This window comes from Erinaceus europaeus, chromosome X, assembly GCF_950295315.1.
Source record: "Erinaceus europaeus chromosome X, mEriEur2.1, whole genome shotgun sequence".
In the NCBI taxonomy this organism is placed as follows: Eukaryota; Metazoa; Chordata; class Mammalia; order Eulipotyphla; family Erinaceidae; genus Erinaceus; species Erinaceus europaeus.
Genome location: NC_080185.1, coordinates 127,057,346 through 127,075,391, shown reverse-complemented (window position 1 = coordinate 127,075,391; position 18,046 = coordinate 127,057,346). Strand labels below are relative to the sequence as shown.

Here is an 18,046-nt window from a genome sequence, read left to right as displayed (position 1 = left end):
GGGGGGGGGGGGTCCTCACTGCAGATAATTGTGTACTTCTGCTTTCAGGTATATATTTTTCCCTGGTTTAGGGACACATGTGAACATATGCTGTATCTCAGGGGACCTGGTCTCTCCGCCCTTCTCTTAAAAAACATAAATGAGGGAGTCGGGTGGTAGCGCAGCGGGTTAAGCACATGTGGCACAAAACGCAAGGACCGGCAGAAGGATCCCGGTTCGAGCCCCCGGCTCCCCACCTGCAGGGGAGTCGCTTCCCAGGCAGTGAAGCAGGTCTGCAGGTGTCTGTCTTTCTCTCCCCCTCTCTGTCTTCCCCTCCTCTCTCCATTTCTCTCTGTCCTATCTAACAACAACGACATCGACAACAACAGCAATAATAACTACAACAACAATAAAGCAAGGGCAACAAAAGGGAATAAATAAATATTTTTTTAAAAAATGAATATTTTACAACAATTTGAAAGGGCCTGAAAAAAAGCTCACTGGGATCTTGGTGGTGGTGTGCAGGAAACAAGTTCCAGCCTGGTTCCTACCTCCCTGAGGCAAGCTTCAGGGTGTCGTCTCTTTTACTCTCTCTCTCTTCCTCTCTTTCACAAAAAAAAAATTCATCAAAGGGGGCCAGAGGTAGCACACCCAGTTAAGTGCACATAGCACAAAGCACAAGGACCTGAGCAAGGATTGCGGTGCGAGGCCCTGGCTTCCCACCTGCAGGGGAGTCGCTTCACGAGCGGTGAAGCAGGTCTGCAGGTGTCTTTCTCTTCCCCTCTCTGTCTTCCCCTCCTCTCTCCATTTCTCTCTGTCCTATCCAACAACAATGACATCAGTCACAACAACAATAACTACAACAACAATAAAAAACAACAGGGGCAACAAAAGGGAATAAATAAATGAATAATAAAATAATAATTAAAAGGGAGTCGGGCTGTAGCTCAGCGGGTTAAGCGCAGGTGGCGCAAAGCGCAAGGATCCCGGTTCGAACCCCAGCTCCCTACCTGCAGGGGAGTCGCTTCACAGGCGGTGAAGCAGGTCTGCAGGTGTTTATCTTTCTCTCCTCCTCTCTGTCTTCCCCTCCTCTCTCTCCATTTCTCTCTGTCCTATCCAACAATGACGACAACAACAATAATAACTACAACAATAAAAAATAATAATTAAAAATTAAAAAATTTCAATCATTAAATTAAAAACAAAGTGGGGCCTGGGAGACGGCACAGTGGTTATACAGAAGATTTCCATGGCTCAGGCTCCAAGGCCCCAGGTTCAATCCCTGGCTCACCATAAACCAGAGCTGCAGAGACTGGGGCGGTGGTGCCTTTGTTACTGTGTTCCAGGACTCTGAAGGTGGGAGCGGGGCTCGAACCTGGATCCTTGTGCGGATCCTTGGGCTTAGTACAATGTGCGCTTAACTGAGTATGCCACTGCCCAACCTCTCTATCCCCCCCTTGCCCTCTCAATTTCTCTCTGTCCTATGGAAGGAAGGTAAGAAGGAAGGAAGGAAGGAAGGAAGGAAGGAAGGAAGGAAGGAAGGAAGGAAGGGAGGGAGGGAGGGAGGAAGGACGGGAGGAAAAGGGGAAGGGACCTTAACAAGCAGTAGATTTGTAGTGTTGATCCCAAGCCTCCAGTGGCAACCCTGGGTTTGTTTCTTTAATTTTTTAAATAAATTATTATTTATTCCCTTTTGCTGCCCTTATTATTGGTTTATTGTTGTCGTTATTATTGTTGTTATTGGTGTCATCCCCTGCAGACCTGCTTCACTACCTGTTGCCCTTGTTATTGGTTTATTGTTGTAGTTATTATTGTTGTGGTTATTGGTGTCGTCCTTGTTGGATAGGACAGAGAGAAATGGAGAGAGGAGGGGAAGACAGAGAGGGGGAGAGAAAGACAGACACCTGCAGACCTGCTTCACCGCCTGTGAAGCGACTCCCCTGCAGGTGGGGAGCCGGGGGCTCGAACCGGGATCTTTACGCCAGTTGTTGAGCTTTGCGCCATGTGCGCTTAACCCGCTGCGCTACCACCCGACTCCCGGGGTGGGGGAAGGCATTCTGTGAGCAGTAGCTTCATGGAGGGTGGGTGCATCCCTCGGGGCTCTGCGTGTGCCTTGTGGGTCTCACCGTCCACCTCCAATCCTGCTCTGGGGACCATTTACCCACACTGGAGTCATCAGTCAAATGTCCCTTATTTGGGGGCCAGGAAGTTGTACACCTGCTTAAGCACACACACCACAGTGCACCAGGACCCGGGTTCAGGCCCCTGCACCCCACCTGCAGGGGGAAAGCTTCTCACGGTGAAGCAGGGCTACAGGTGTCTCTACTCTCTCTCCCTATCTCCCCTACCCCTCTTAATTTCTCTCTGTCTCTATTTAAAAAATAAATAAATAAGTCACTTTATTTTATTAAAAAATAAAGTGACTTGAATTTAAAAAAACTGGGGGTCTGGATGGTAGCATACCAGGTTAAGCGCACATGTCTTAAGAATCCCAGTTTAAGCCCCCCCAACACTTGCAGGGGGTTCACTTCACGAGCAGTGAAGCAGGGCTGCAGGTGTCTGTCTTTCTCCCTCTCTGTCTCCCCCTCCCCTCTCAATTTCTCTCTGTCCTGTCTAACAAAAAAAGAAAAGAAGGGGAGTCGGGCGGTGGCGCAGTGGGTTAAGGGCACGTGGCGCAAAGCGCAGGGACCGGCGTAAGGATCCCAGTTCGAGCCCCCGGCTCCCCAACTGCAGGGGAGTCACTTCACTGGCGGTGAAGCAGGTCTGCAGATGTTGTCTTTTTCTCCCCCTCTCTGTCTTCCCCACCTCTCTCCATTTCTCTCTGTCCTATCCAACAATGACGACATCAATAACAACAATAATAACTACAACAATAAAACAACAAGGGCAACAAAACGGAATAAATAAATGTTTTTTAAAAATCGCCAGTGGATTTGCAATGGAGCACTGAGCCCCAGCGATAACCACGGAGGCAAAAAAAAAAAAAAAAAAATTCGTTATTTAAACCATGCAGAAGCCAGGACTTAGAGCTTAGCCGTGTGTCTTTCCCTGACACCACCCCCCCCTACCCACCCCCAACAGATAATCACTCGAAACCCATGGAGATTGACGGGGACATTGAAATCCCGCCCAGCAAGGCCACCGTCCTCCGGGGCCACGAGTCTGAGGTCTTCATCTGTGCTTGGAACCCCGTCAGTGACCTGCTTGCCTCAGGGTAAGGATGTCAGACTTGGGGGCTGGGGCCTAGAAGCCCCCCTACTCCAGCTGCCCTCTCACCAAGCCTGTGGACAGAGCGTTGCCCAAGGCAGGGTCAGTCCCTGCTCCCAGAGGGATAAAGAATAGGAAAGATGGGAGTTGGGCGGTAGCGCAGCAGGTTAAGCACACATGGCACAAATAGGAAAGCTATCGGGAGGGGATGGGGTGCAGAGTTCTGGTCTTCTTCTTCTAGCGTTTGCCCTTCTTCCGTAGCCAGTCAACAGCGTCAGGTGGAGCCTGATGTCAAGTTTCGAGACCTCCTTTGAATCTGGAGAGGTGGCAGTCGTTGACTATGTGGGTCATAGTCTGTCTGGAGCCGCAGGGGCAGTTCAGGTCGTCTCTGGCTCCCCAGCGATGGAACATAGCGGCGCACCGGCCATGGCCTGTTCGATAGCGATGGAGGAGGGCCCAGTCATAACGTGCCAGGTCAAAGCCGGGTGGACGCTCGCAGGGGTCTGTGATGAGGTGTTTGTTCTTCACCTCAGCTGACTGCCAACTCTGTTTCCAAGAGACTGGAACAGAGAAGTTCAGTGTAGGCGTAGGGGACCAGATTGGGTGACGAGACGTCAAGCGTTGGACAGGGTGGGCGAAGATCTCCGCGTATATTGGCAGGTCCGGTCGAGCGCAGACGTGGGAAATGAACTTAGATGATGCCGCATCCCGACGAATATCTGGTGTTCTGGTGATGGGAATTGTGTGGAGTTGTACCCCTCTTACCCTACGGTTTTTGTCAGTGTTTCCTTTTATTTATTTAATATTTATTTATTTATGCCCTTTTTTTGCGCTTGTTGTTTTATTGATGTCGTCGCTGTTAGAGAGCTCAGAGAGAAATGGAGAGAGGAGGGGAAGAGAAAGATAGACACCTGCAGACCTGCTTCACTGCAGGTGGGGAACCAGGGGGCTCGAACGGGGATCCTTACGCCGGTCCTTGAGCTTTTCTCCACCTGTGCTTAACCTGCTGTGCTACCGCACGATTCCCTTCTTATATATATATATATGTGTATTTTCTTTCTCCTTTTGTGGCCCTTGTTTTTTATTGTTGTTGTCGTTCTTATTGTTGTTGTTATTGATGTCGTCGTTGTTGGATAGGACAGAGAGAAATGGAGAGAGGACGTGAAGGCAAAGAGGGGGAGAGAAAGAAAGACACCTGCAGACCTGCATCACTGCATCACAGTGAAGCGACTCCCCTGCAGGTGGGGAGCCGGGGGCTCGAACCAGGATCCTTAAGCCGGTCCTCGTGCTTCGCGCCACGTGCACTTAACCCGCTGCGCTACCGCCCGATTCCCCAGTGTTTCTTTTTTATAAATAAAAGTATATAAAAAAAGAAAAGAAATTAAGAGAACAAAGATGGGGGGAGGACAGACACAGAGCTTGCAGGGGGCAGAGGGGGGCTCTAGGCCTGTCTGCCACCCAAGCTGGAAGCTGAGTGCAGCCGGCTTCCCCTGCAGGTCTGGCGACTCGACCGCTAGGATCTGGAACCTGACAGAACACGGCGGCACGGGCTCCACCCAGCTTGTGCTCAGGCACTGCATTCGGGAGGGCGGCCACGACGTCCCCAGTAATAAGGATGTCACCTCACTGGACTGGAGCGTAAGCCTGCCTTCCCCGTGGGGTGCCGGGTGGATGTCTCCTGAGTGCCCCTGCCTGACCTGTTTCCGGAGGTTCCCTTGTAACACGTTCTGCTCTGTGTACATGTCTTTATACTGTTTCTTTCTATTTATTTACTTATTTATTTTGCCTCCAGGGATATCACTGGGGCTCGGTGCCTGCACTATGAATCCACTGCTCCTGAAGGACATTTTTCCCCCATTTTGTTGCCCACCCTTGTTGTTCTTGTTACTGTTACTGTTGCCCTTGTTGTTTATCATCATGGTCGTTATTACTGTTGTTGTTGTTATTTGCTGTTGTTGTTGTTGGATAGGACAGAGAGAAATGGAGAGAGGTGGGGAAGACAGAGAGGAGGAGAAAAAGACAGACACCTGCAGACCTGCTTCACCACCTGTGAAGCGACTCCCCTGCAGTTGGGGAGCTGGGGGCTCAAACCGGGGTCCTTAGGGCAGTCCTTGAGCTTCGAACCATGTGGCTTAACCGGGTGTGCTACCGCCCGACTCCCTGTTTTCTTTATTTTGAAAAAACACAGTGGTCACTGCTTGACTCTTGTCTGATGGTGGTGCCAGGGATGGAACCTGGGGCCCCTGAGCCTCAGCATGAATGTCTGGTTTGTCATCACGGGTGCAGAGCCCTGGCTGCTGGTGGTGCTGGGGATGGAACCTGGGGCCTCAGAGCCTCAGGCAGGAGAGTCTGCTTGCAGAACCATTATTATTATTATTATTATTATTATTATTTCCCAGAGCCCTGCTGATCCCTGGCTGCTGGTGGTGCTAGGGATGGAACCTGGGACCTCAGAGTCTCAGGCAGGGGAGTCTTATGCAGAACCATTATTATTATTACTATTGTTATTATTATTATTATTATTTCCCAGAGCCCTGCTGAGCTCTGGCTGCTGGTGGTGCTGGGGATGGAACCTGGGACCTCAGAGTCTCAGGCAGGAGAGTCTTGTGCAGAACTATTATTATTATTATTATTATTATTATTATTATTATTATTATTATTTCCCAGAGCCTTGCTGAGCTCTGGCTGATGATGGTGCTGGCGATGGAACCTGGGACCTCAGAGTCTCAGGCAGGAGAGTCTTGTGCAGAACTTTTATTATTATTATTATTATTATTATTATTTCCCAGAGCCCTGCTGAGCTCTGGCTGCTGGTGGTGCTGGGGATGGAACCTGGGACCTCAGAGTCTCAGGCAGGAGAGTCTTGTGTAGAACCATTATTATTATTATTAATTTCCCAGAGCCCTGCTGAGCTCTGGCTGCTGGTGGTGCTGGGGATGGAACCTGGGACCTCAGAGTCTCAGGCAGGAGAGTCTGTGTGCAGAATTATTATTATTATTATTATTATTATTATTTCCCAGAGCCCTGCTGAGCTCTGGCTGCTGGTGGTGCTGGGGATGGAACCTGGGGCCTCAGAGCCTCAGGCAGGAGAGTCTTGTGCAGAACCATTATTATTATTATTATTATTATTATTATTATTATTATTATTTCCCAGAGCCCTGCTGAGCTCTGGCTGCTGGTGGTGCTGGGGATGGAACCTGGGACCTCAGAGTCTCAGGCAGGAGAGTCTTGTGCAGAACTATTATTATTATTATTATTATTATTATTATTATTTCCCAGAGCCCTGCTGAGCTCTGGCTGCTGGTGGTGCTGGGGATGGAACCTGGGACCTCAGAGTCTCATGCAGGAGAGTCTTGTGCAGAACTATTATTATTATTATTATTATTATTATTATTATTATTATTTCCCAGAGCCCTGCTGAGCTCTGGCTGCTGGTGGTGCTGGGGATGGAACCTGGGACCTCAGAGTCTCAGGCAGGAGAGTCTGTGTGCAGAACCGCTGTGCTGTCACCCCAGCCCTAAATGCAGTTTCAGAAGCTTCCTGGAGTAATGTGTGTTGTAATCCTTAGTAATGTGTCGTGAGGCCATGGGGGCGGCCGGTGTGGATGAAGGCTCTTGGCTGTCTGTCTGCTGCCCGGCTCAGCTGTTCCCCGTTCCTTTCTTGTTTCTCTGGTGCAGACCGATGGGACGTTATTGGCTACGGGTTCCTACGATGGGTTTGCAAGAATATGGACATTAGACGGTAGGTCCTGCCCGCCCGTCCGCCTGCGGGGTTGCCCTGGGCTTGTCTGTGCAGGAACCGTGACTTTCCTGTTTGTCTGACATGGCAGGTAGTCTGGCCAGCACCTTGGGTCAGCATAAAGGACCCATCTTTGCCTTGAAATGGAACAAAAAGGGGAATTACATTTTGAGCGCCGGTGTCGACAAAGTGAGTACAGGCTGAAGTGTGTCTCTGGGGTGTGGAGATGCTTCTCCACCGGCTCTTGAGGAAGTATACTGTCTGGTTACTCGAATAGCGTCTAAAAAAACAGAAAGTTTAGGGGGTCGGGCTATAGTGCAGCAGGTTAAGCGCACGTGGCACAAAGCGCAAGGACCAGCATCAGGATCCCGGTTCGAGCCCCCAGCTCCCCACCTGCAGGGGAGTCGCTTCACAGGCGGTGAAGCAGGTCTGCAGGTGTCTGTCTTTCTCTCCCCCCTCTCTGTCTTCCCCTCCTCTCTCCATTTCTCTCTGTCCTATCCAACGATGACGACATCAATAACAACAACAGTAATAACCACAACAGTGATAAAAATGACAAGCACAACAAAAAAAAGGAAAATAAATAAATAAAATATAAAAACAAGAGAGAGAGAAAGCTTATTATTGCTTGACAACTCAGAAGTCCCCCTGACTCACTTCCCAGCTAGTCCAAGGGCCCATCTTTTTGTCCTCGCTGGTCCGTTGATAAAAAGCTTTCTTGGCACCCGGAGAACTTACTCTCTGGCCCTGACAGAAAAGCTTCCCTGTGGGCGCTGGTGGGCTGAAGCAATTGCATGCCTCCCGTGCTGCTCCTGGGGAATTCCCCCTTCCACGTTAGCTCTCCTCTGCTGGGGCGATGCAGGGGTGGATGGAAGGACGGGCTTTACCGTCCTGTAGGCTCATTTTTTTTTCAGCACCTAGAGACGGTGGTGTGGAGGTGACTGACCTTGTCTTTTCCTCTTCGGAGCACAGAGAACTATAATTTGGGATGCCCACACAGGTGAAGCCAGGCAGCAGTTTCCTTTCCATTCCGGTGAGTTCTCTCATTCTTTAAAATTTTCATTTCTTTATTGGGGGATTAATGTTTTACAGTCCACAGTAAATACAATAGTTTTTATATGCATAACGTTTCCCGGGTTTCCATATAACAATACAACCCCTGCTAGGTCCTCTGTCAGCCTTTTCCAGGACCTGTATTCTCCCCTCCACCCACCCCAGCGTCTTTGACTTTGGTGCAATACACCAACTCCAGTTCAGGTTCTGCTTGTGTTTTCTCTTCTGATCTTTTTTAACTTCTGCCTGAGAGTGAGATCATCCCTTATTCATCCTCCTGTTTTTGGCTTATTTCATTTAACATGATTTCTTCAAGCTCCATCCGGGATGGGCTGAAAACGATGAAATCACTATTCTTAACAGCTGAGTAGTATTCCATTGTGTATATATACCACAACTTGCTCAGCCACTCATCTGTTGTTGGACACTGGGTTGCTTCCAGGTTTTGGCTATTACAAATTGTGCTGCCAAGAACGTATGTTCTTTTCTGATCGTGTTTTTCAACTTCTGCCTGAGAGTGAGATCATCCCATATTCATCCTTCTGTTTCTGACTTATTTCACTCAGCATGATTTTTTCAAGCTCCATCCAAGATCGGCTGAAAACGGTCAAGTCACCATTTTTTACAGCTGAGTAGTATTCCATTGTGTATATAGACCACAACTTGCTCAGCCACTCATCTGTTGTTGGACACCTGGGTTGCTTCCAGGTTTTGGCTATGACAAATTGTGCTGCCAAGAACATATGTGCACACAGATCTTTTTGGATGGGTGTGTTGGGGTCCTTAGAATCTATCCCCAGGAGAGGAATTGCAGGGTCATAGGGTAGGTCCATTTCTAGCCTCCTGAGAGTTCTCCAGACTGTTCTCCACAGAGGTTGGACCAATTTACATTCCCACCAGCAGTGTAGGAGGGTTCCTTTGACCCCACAACTTCTCCAGCATTTGCTGCTGTTACCTTTTCTGATGTATGACATTCTCACAGGAGTGAAGAGGTATCCCATTGTTATCTTTATTTGCATTTCTCTGACAACCAAAGACTTGGATCATTTTTTTTTATTCATTCATTGTCTTGAGAAGAAGGGTCCCTTCTCTCAAGCGGGAGGCTGGGATCCCCTCCGTACAGCCTGCAGTCAAGAAACCCACGTCACAGCGAGTGCCCCAGGTCTGGCCTCAAAGTGTAGAGAAAGGATGCAGGCACCAGGTTGGAATCTGACCCCCATTACACAGGAGCAAGCTTTGGTGCTGTGGTTCTGTCTGTCTGTCTGTCTGTCTGTCTCTTTCTGTCTGAAAAAGTTGGCCTGAAGCAATGAAACCCTAAGAAAGGAAGACAGAGGGAGTCAGGCGGTAGCGCAGTGGGTGCAAAGCGCAAGGACCCGCGTAAGGATCCCAGTTTGAGCCCCCGGCTCCCCACCTGCAGGGGAGTCGCTTCACAGGCGGTGAAGCAGGTTTGCAGGTGTCTGTCTTTCTCTCCCCCCTCTGTCTTCCCCTCCCTTCTCCATTTCTCTCTGTCCTATCCAACAACGACATCAACAACAATAATAACTACAACAACAATAAAAAAAAAAACAATGCACAAGGACCCGGGTTCAAGTCCCCGGTCCCTCCTGCAAGTGCCTGGGAGCTTTACCAGTGGTGAAGCAGGGCTGCAGGTGCCTCTCCCTCTCTGTCTCCCCCCCTCAATATCTGGCTGTCTATACCCAATAAATAAATAAAGATAATAAAAAAATTGAAAACTAGATTTATAAAAAGGGATCATGAAAAAATAAATAGAAGAACAAAAAAACTGACTGACACCTCTCACAAGGAGACCAGAGATCACACCCAGGCATCAGCAGTGATTTTGGGGCAAAACAGAACTCTTTCTGTAATGCAGACTGAGGGCTTGCCCATGTGTAAGCCACATGTAAGGACATGAGTTCAAGCCCCTGTCGTGCACTAAAGCGCCATAGAAGGGGGAGACTGAACAGGGGAGCGGAGATGGGGAGGGTGTGTATCTGAAATCAGAGAGGAGCAGAGGAATTCCAGGGGGAAGGACGCAGACCCGGGCAGATGCCTTCTGGCTGTTGGCGGCGTCTGCTGGGCTGTTCCCCCCAGCCACACCCACAGGAGACAGCTGCCTGGGATATCTGGAAGTTCTCCGTGGTGGGAGACGGGACTTGGGGGGGGGGGGGGCGTGCGCCCCTTCTCTGCAGGGTCAGGGGGTCTCCTAGGGGCTTGTGGGGACCGGGTGCTCTGTAGCTTCTATGAGCCCTCGGCTGGCACTGCCCTGGGCCCAGCAGGACAGCAGGCTCGTACCCAGCTGAGACGCAGAAACTTGTTGTTAGTGGCTGTTCCCTCACGTCCTGGGTGGTTGGGTTTCTAGGAGGGGTCCGTGGCCTGTGCACCGGATTCCCACACCCACAGGCCTGAGCGAGTCCCGTCTGTGCACCCCACAGCCCCCGCCCTGGATGTGGACTGGCAAAACAACACCACCTTTGCCTCCTGCAGCACCGACATGTACATCCATGTCTGCAGGCTGGGCTGCGACCGGCCCGTCAAGACCTTTCAGGGACACACGGTGAGTGTGGGCCAGGGCTTGGGGCGGGGGGCCGGGGGGGACCTCCCCAGGTGCACAGACTTCCAGGTCAGGGTCCTAACACCCAGCAGAGTCCCTCTGGACGCACGTAAATGGTCCGAAATGCAGGGTCCATTGTTGTTTTCGACGGGTTATGTTGTTTTTGCCGGGCTGGCTTCACGGGCGGGTAACAGATGACCAAGGACTCATGGTTGAGCTGTAGGCAGTGTCTCTTTATTCATGCAGGACGCAGCACAATCTAAGATGAGCTAAGTTAAACTCAAGGTACAGTACCCTAAAACTCACAATGCTGTCTTTATATATACTTGTCAAGTAGGGTGGAAACAGGATGTGACATAGAGAGGGTGGAGAGAAAAGTGACTGGTGAAAATCAGAGTGTGACAATGAGGGGGCAGATTAGGCGAGAATCCTATCACTGAACCACCAATGCCCTGGAGGGAGGGTGGAACTTGTTAACAGTGGTTATGTAAATAGAATGAAGTGGTTATGTAAATAGAATAGTGTTAAGCAGGGGGGATTTAAACCAAATGAAACAGAAGGGGTCTCATGCATACCAACAGTCCATGAACAAAAGGACCGTCCCAGAGCCCAAGCAGATGCCCAGCTTTTCGCCCGCACTTTGCAAACACAGTGTATTAGATCACTGCAAAAAGTCAGATTCCTAGGGCCGGGTGGGGACGCAATGTGCAAGGACCCAGGTTCAAGCCCCCGGGTCCCCACCTGCAGGAGGAAAGCTTCACAAGTGGTGAAGCGGGGCTGCAGGTGTCTCTCTATATATCTATCTATCTTATTTCCCCCTTCCCTCTTAATTTCTGGCTTGAACCCAGATCCTTGCACAGATCCTTGCCCTTTACACTGTGTATGTTTAACACAGCGCACCACTGCCCGGCCCCCTTTACAAACTTTTTTTTGGTATTATATGTATTTTTTGCCTCCAGGGTTATTGCTGGGGCTCAGTGCCTGCACCATGAATCCACTGCTCCTGGAGACCATTTTTCCTCCTTTTGTTGCTCTTGTTGTTGTAGCCTTGTTGTGGTTATTATTGTTGTTGATGATGTCTTTTTAAAAAATATTTATTGTTTTATTGTTGTAGTTATTCTTGTCGTCATTGTTGGGTAGGACAGAGAGAAATGGAGAGAGGAGGGGAAGACAGAGAAGGGGAGAGAAAGATAGACACCTGCAGACCTGCTTCACCACCTGTGAAGCGACTCCCCTGCAGGTGGGGATCCAGGGCCTCGAACCGGGATCCTTGCGCTTTGCACCACGTGCGCTTAACCTGCTGCCCGACCCCCTGGTAATATCTGTATTTATTTATTGGATAGAGACAGCCAGAAACCAAGAGGGAAGGGGGAGATAGAGCGGGAGAGAGACCTGCAGCCCTACTTCATCACTCGCAAAGCTTTCCCCCTGCAGGTGCTTGAACCCGGGTCCTGGCACATTGTAACGTGTGCGCTCAACCAGGTGCAGCGCCACCCGGCCCCCCTGCCACAGCTTTTTCTCACCTCCATGCCCCGTATGTGGCATGTTGGCTTTCAGAACTTTCCGTGTGTACTTGCTCTAGTTGTCTCTGCAGGCAGGGTCAGGAGAAAGGTCTCTGGGTGGCCCCCCCCTTGTGATTGCATGGGGAGGGGAGTTGTGGTTTTTCCCCCCCTCCTGGAGGGGAAGTGAGTGAGCCTGATCCTCCCCCCCCCCCCCCCCCCCCCCCCCCCCCGCGGGACTGCTTTCTGGACACCAGCCTCTTGTATCTGCACGGAGGTGGTGCATGGCTGCCCTCTGCTGGGCGGTGGCCTAATGGCGCCCGGTTCCCGCCTCTGCCCCCTTCCAGAATGAGGTGAACGCCATCAAGTGGGACCCCTCGGGGATGCTGCTGGCGTCCTGCTCCGATGATATGACCTTGAAGGTAAAGGTTTGCGGGGACCACTGCCAAGGTCCTCGGGGACCCAGCCCCAGCCCGGAGAGCCCTGCGTGGGAGACGCTATACTCTCTGTATGGGGGTGATCTGGGGGCAAGACACACCCATAGCTCACCACACAGGCCCCAGCCCTGCACCAAGGGACCCCTGGATATGACAGGATCCCCCCCAACCCAGGTCTCCCTACAGGTCCCAGTCCCTTCCCCTGGATTTGAAAGGATTCCGCACGCACGCACGTACACACACACACACACACACACACACACACACACACACACACATCTCCCTACAGGCACCAGCCCAGCCCCTAGGGACTCCTGGATGTAAGAGGACCCCCTTCCCCAACAAGATCTCCCCACAGGCCCCAGCCCTGCCCCTGGAGACCCCTGGATATGAGAGGACCTTCACACCCAGGTCCCCTTACAGGGGACCTCTGTATAGGAGACCCCTGGATAGGAGAGGATCCCCCCCACACCAAGGTCTCCCTACAGGCCCCAGCCCTGCTCCTGGGGACCCCTGGATATTAGAGGACTTCCCCACCCCAGATCTCCCCACAGGTCCCAGCGCTGTCCCTGGGGAACCCTGGATGTGAGAGGTCCCTCAGCCCCATCCCCACCAGCTCTCCCTATCTGGGTCCTTCAGTGAGCCATGCTGGTCCCCCAAGTCCTGCCTGGAGTCCTCCCCGTCCACTCTCCCTCTCCCACGGAACCCCGTGTGTCTGCCCGGCACCCCTTCCCTAGGCCTCGTCAAGGGGTGCTGTGTGGACACTCTGCTCAGTTGCCCATCCCCGTGTGGAGGTCCTGTGGACAGTGCTGAGCCCCCTGCACCCTCCAACACAGATGTGGAGCATGAAGCAGGACACGTGTGTGCATGACCTGCAGGCCCACAGCAAGGAGATCTACACCATCAAGTGGAGCCCTGCAGGGCCCGCCCCCAGCACCCCTGGCTGCGGCCTGCTGCTGGCCAGGTAGGGTGTGTTTCCTGCCCCCAGCACCCCTGGCTGCAGCCTGCTGTCCAGGGAGGGTGCCCCCGCCCACGGGTGACGGTGCCCCGTTTTCTGACAGTGCCTCCTTTGACTCCACGGTGCGACTTTGGGATGTGGAGCGGGGCGTGTGCACGCACACCCTCACCCGCCACCAGGAGCCCGTCTACAGCGTGGCCTTCAGCCCCGACGGCCGCTTCCTGGCCAGCGGCTCCTTTGACAAGTGCGTTCACATCTGGAGCACACAGGTACACCCCCGACCCCCAGCTCTGGCGTGGGCCCGTCGAGGGGGGAGGGAGGGGCTCCCTGGGCCCCTGGCGCAGTCTAGGACTGCGGGTGGTCCGTGATGGCCCCGCCTTGCAGAGTGGGAGCCTGGTACACAGCTACCGGGGGACGGGAGGCATCTTCGAGGTGTGCTGGAACGCCCGCGGTGACAAGGTGGGAGCCAGCGCATCCGACGGCTCGGTAAGCAGCTCCTGGGTGTGCTGGGAGTCGGGGGCTATGGGGAAAGGGGGAGCAGGCCTGGGTCGCTTCTGGGGTGTGAGGGGTGCAGAGAGAAGTGCGGGGGTGAGAGGCAGGGCTGAGGCCTGGGACCACTCCTGGGGTGTGCTGGGAAACGGGTGGTGAGTGAGGGCAGGGCTGAAGCCTGGGGAGCATGGGTGATGGGTGAGAGGCAGAGCTGAAGCCTGGGGAGCAGGGGTATTGGGTGAGAGGCAGAGCTGAAGCCTGGGGAGTAGGGGTGATGGGTGAGAGGCAGAGCTGAAGCCTGGGGAGCAGGGGTGATGGGTGAGGGGTAGGACTGAGGCCTGGGAAGCAGGGGCGATGGGTGAGGGGCAGGGCTGAGGCCTGGAGAGCAGGGGGTATTTTAAGAGTCAGGACTGAGGCCTGGGGAGCAGGTTTGTTGGCTGAAGGCAGGGCTGAGGCCTGGGGAGCAAGGGTGATGGGTGAGAGGCAGAGCTGAGGCCTCAGGAGCAGGGGTGTTGGGTGAGGGGCAGAGCCGAGGCCTGGGGAGCAGGGGGATTTTAAGAGTCGGGACTGACACAGAAGCTCCCAGGCGTCTGCAAGGAGGGCACTGGAGTCGGTGACCGGGGCCGTCCCGGGCACTGGAGTGGGGGTCTCGGGGGCTGTGGTGGGGCAGGCAGAGCTGACTGCGGCCCCGTCTGTCCCCGCAGGTGTGTGTGTTAGATGTTCGGAAGTGACGGCCTGGACTCCAGCCCCGAGCACACGACACCGTCGGCCCCAGCCCCGTGCGGACCGGGCTGCGCCGGTGTGTCCTGGGAGCCCGCCCGGCCCTGGATGCGGCCCTGGACGCGGGAGCCCAGAGTGGCCGGCATCTCCACCCAGAAGTTTCTGTCACAGATACTCAGCCAAGCCGATATGAGGGAGAGGAGGCTTCCCGGGGGGGAGCAGGGAACAGGGAGCACCGGCCAGACTATGAGGCGGAGGGTTTGGGATCCAGGGGGCTCAGACAGCTGCAAGGAAGGAGGACTGGGGGGCAGAAAAACAGAATGCTGTGATGAGGGAGGTGAGACAGTGCTGCCCCGTGGTTCTGCCGTCCACTGGACGCCCGTGGCCCGGCAGCCTCTCTGCCAGAGATGGAAGCCTCGTGGCTTGTTGCCTGGCCTGTGTCCCCGTGTCCGGCTTTGCCCACAGCCTCCTGGACCACCCGGCTGTCTGTCCTCCTCGTCCCCTTCCCCCTCTAAGTTAGCAGACAGGGCTGGGGGGCTTTTTACAAGATGGGAAAAAGGACTCCCGGGAGAAAGAGCCTGCCGTATTTTTGGAAAAAGAGAATTATTTTTATGCAGAAACGATTTTGAAAGCCTGACGGATGCTCGGGGCAGAGGGAGCTGGGAGTGAGTCCTGGTCCCGGGCACAGACGCAGCTGCTGGGAGCTCCCTGCTGGCCGGCCGGTCCTGGGCCCCGCTCTGCTGTGGGCCGGAGAGCTGGTGTGCGGGCAGGAGGTGGCGGGTGGGGTCGCCCCCTGGGTCCCGGGATCCTGCCAGCTGGTGGGAGTGGGGAGAGGGGCTCTCCTGTCCCAGGGGGAGACCAGTGCTTCTGGTGCTGGCAGCCTTCAGCAACCCAGGAGAGAGTCTCCCTCACACTCTCTCCCTCTCTCTCTATTTTTTTTTTTTTACACAGGATGAGTCTTTTTACTGTTTTTTACAAAATTAAAAGTGACTTTGTGTTCCCAGAGCTGTTTCCTTTGGCCGGGATCGGGGTGTGCTGGGTACATTGCCGAGACCCAATGCCCACCTGGTTTCCACGCAGACAGACGGAGAGACTCTGAGGCGGCTGTCAGCAAATGCGTATTAGGTCACCTTGGTGTCACCATGCCTGGCACCCCTTGACTCCTCTCCCATCCCAGGAAGTCACTGGTGGGGGAGGAGGGTGTGTCCGATACCCTCTGGGCCCAAACAGAACCGCCGCCATGTCTGTAGCCTGGGACGCCAGCTGTGTGGCCAGGCCTGGCCTCTCTCTCTCTCTCTCTCTCTCTCTCTGGAACGCTGCCTTGAGCCTCTTTGAGCTTGTGGGGTGCAGCCCGGGGCCTCCGGTCCCCGCACCTGGAACCCCACCAACGTGCAGACATCGAAGCTACAGCTAGTCCACCTCCATCTGCCAGAACTTGGCCAGCGGGTGTCCAGGACAAGCCAACCGAGGGCGGGGAACATGGAGGCCGGCTGGTTCCAGTCTGGTCCACACAGGCATGGTGGCCGGGATCTCTGTGGGGGTGCATAGGGGCTGTGGCTTCAGGGAGGGTGTCCCCATCCCTTCCCCCCAGGACACCAGGGACCGGACTTGCCCTTGGTCTAAGGGGCCCCTCAGTGGGGCCTCTCGAGAGGTGCACTTTCCCCGGTGTTAAGGGTCTCCCTCTTGTCCTCTCTCCTTTCTCTCCCTCTGTCTCATCTTGTTGTCGTCCCCTTCTTCTGACACTCACTGAAGCTCTTGAGTTCTGGCTTCTGCGGTTGTTAACTGTGTCAGACATCTGTGCCACATGTGGTTTCCGTCCCCCACACCCCCACACTGTGTCGCCGGTTTGGTTTTGTTTTCTTAATTTATTTTCCCTTTGGTTGCCCTTGTTGTTTTTTTATTGTTGTTGTAGTTATTATTGTTGTTATTGACGTCGTCATTGTTGGATAGGACAGAGAAATAGAGGAGGGGAAGACGGGGAGAGAAAGACAGACACCTGCAGACCTGCTTCACCGCCTGTGAAGCGACTCCTCTGCAGGAGGGAAGCTGGGGGCTCAAACCAGGATCCTTATGCCAGTCCTGGCGCTTTGTGCCACGTGCGCTTAACCCGCTGTGCTACCGCCTGACTCCCAAATAAATATTTTTTAAAATAAGAAGAAAGAGAGGCACCTACAGCCCTGCTCCACCGCTCATGAAAATTTACTCCTGCAGGTGGGGACCGGGGGGTCTTGAACCCGGGTCCTTGCATGTGATGATGTACACTTTACTGGGTGTGTCAGTGTCTATCCCCCAGAGTTCCCCTCTCTTCTCAGACCAGACTCCTACTTACTGCCGGGCAGGGGCAGTCAGTGGGACCTCTGTCATCACCATCTCTGCACTCATTATTTTTATGATGGGTACAGAAAGAGACAAGAGACTAGAGCCCCACTGAGCCCTGGCTGCTGGTGGTGCTGGGGATGGAACCTGAGGCCTCAGAGCCTCAGGCAGAAGAGTCTGTGTGCAGAACCATTATTACTATTATTATTATTATTATTATTATTATTATTATTTCCCAGAGCCTCAGACAGGAGAGTCTGTGTGCAGAACCATTATTATTATTATTATTATTATTATTATTTCCCAGAGCCCTGCTGAGCTCTGGCTGCTGGTGGTGCTGGGGATGGAACCTGGGGCCTCAGAGCCTCAGGCAGGAGAGTCTGTGTGCAGAACCATTATTATTATTATTTATTTCCCCAGAGCCCTGCTGAGCCCTGGCTGCTGGTGGTGCTGGGGATGGTACCTGGGGCCTCAGAGCCTCAGGCAAGAGAGTCTGTTTGCAGAATTATTATTATTATTATTATTATTTCCCCAAAGCCCTGCTGAGTCCTGGCTGCTGGTGGTGCTAGGGATGGAGCCTGGGGCCTCAGAGCCTCAGGCAGGAGAGTCTGTTTGCAGAACCATTATTATTATTATTATTATTTCCCCTAAGCCCTGCTGAGTTCTGGCTGCTGGTGGTGCTGGGGATGGAACCTGGGGCCTCAAAGCCTCAGGCAGGAGAGTCTGTGTGCAGAACCATTATTATTATTATTATTATTATTATTATTATTATTATTATTATTATTATTAATTTCCCCAGAGCCCTGCTGAGCCATGGCTACTGGTGGTGCTGGGGATGGAGCCTGGGGCCTCAGAGCCTCAGGTAGGAGAGTCTGTTTGCAGAACCATTATTATTATTATTATTATTATTATTAATTTCCCCAGAGCCCTGCTGAGCCCTGGCTGCTGGTGGTGCTGGGGATGGAGCCTGGGGCCTCAGAGCCTCAGGCAGGAGAGTCTGTTTGCAGAACCATTATTATTATTATTATCATTATTATTATTATTATTATTATTATTTTCCAGAGCCCTACTGAGCCCTGGATGCTGGTGTTGCTGG

General features: G+C 53.1%; 1 protein-coding gene across 1 annotated transcript in view; it reads left to right on the top strand.

Annotated features, from left to right (window-relative positions):
- Positions 1-17,115, top strand: part of TBL1X (transducin beta like 1 X-linked) — a 30,454-nt gene extending 13,339 nt beyond the window's left edge. The window contains exons 5-15 of the mRNA XM_060183107.1: positions 3,061-3,193; positions 4,683-4,824; positions 6,864-6,931; positions 7,020-7,113; positions 7,897-7,957; positions 10,413-10,534; positions 12,378-12,452; positions 13,304-13,431; positions 13,529-13,694; positions 13,810-13,911; positions 14,619-17,115. Of these exons, the coding sequence (XP_060039090.1) occupies positions 3,061-3,193; positions 4,683-4,824; positions 6,864-6,931; positions 7,020-7,113; positions 7,897-7,957; positions 10,413-10,534; positions 12,378-12,452; positions 13,304-13,431; positions 13,529-13,694; positions 13,810-13,911; positions 14,619-14,645 (1,118 nt within the window). The 3' untranslated portion in view covers positions 14,646-17,115. The remainder of the gene's footprint in view (positions 1-3,060; positions 3,194-4,682; positions 4,825-6,863; positions 6,932-7,019; positions 7,114-7,896; positions 7,958-10,412; positions 10,535-12,377; positions 12,453-13,303; positions 13,432-13,528; positions 13,695-13,809; positions 13,912-14,618) is intronic.
- Positions 17,116-18,046: the final 931 nt, after the last annotated feature.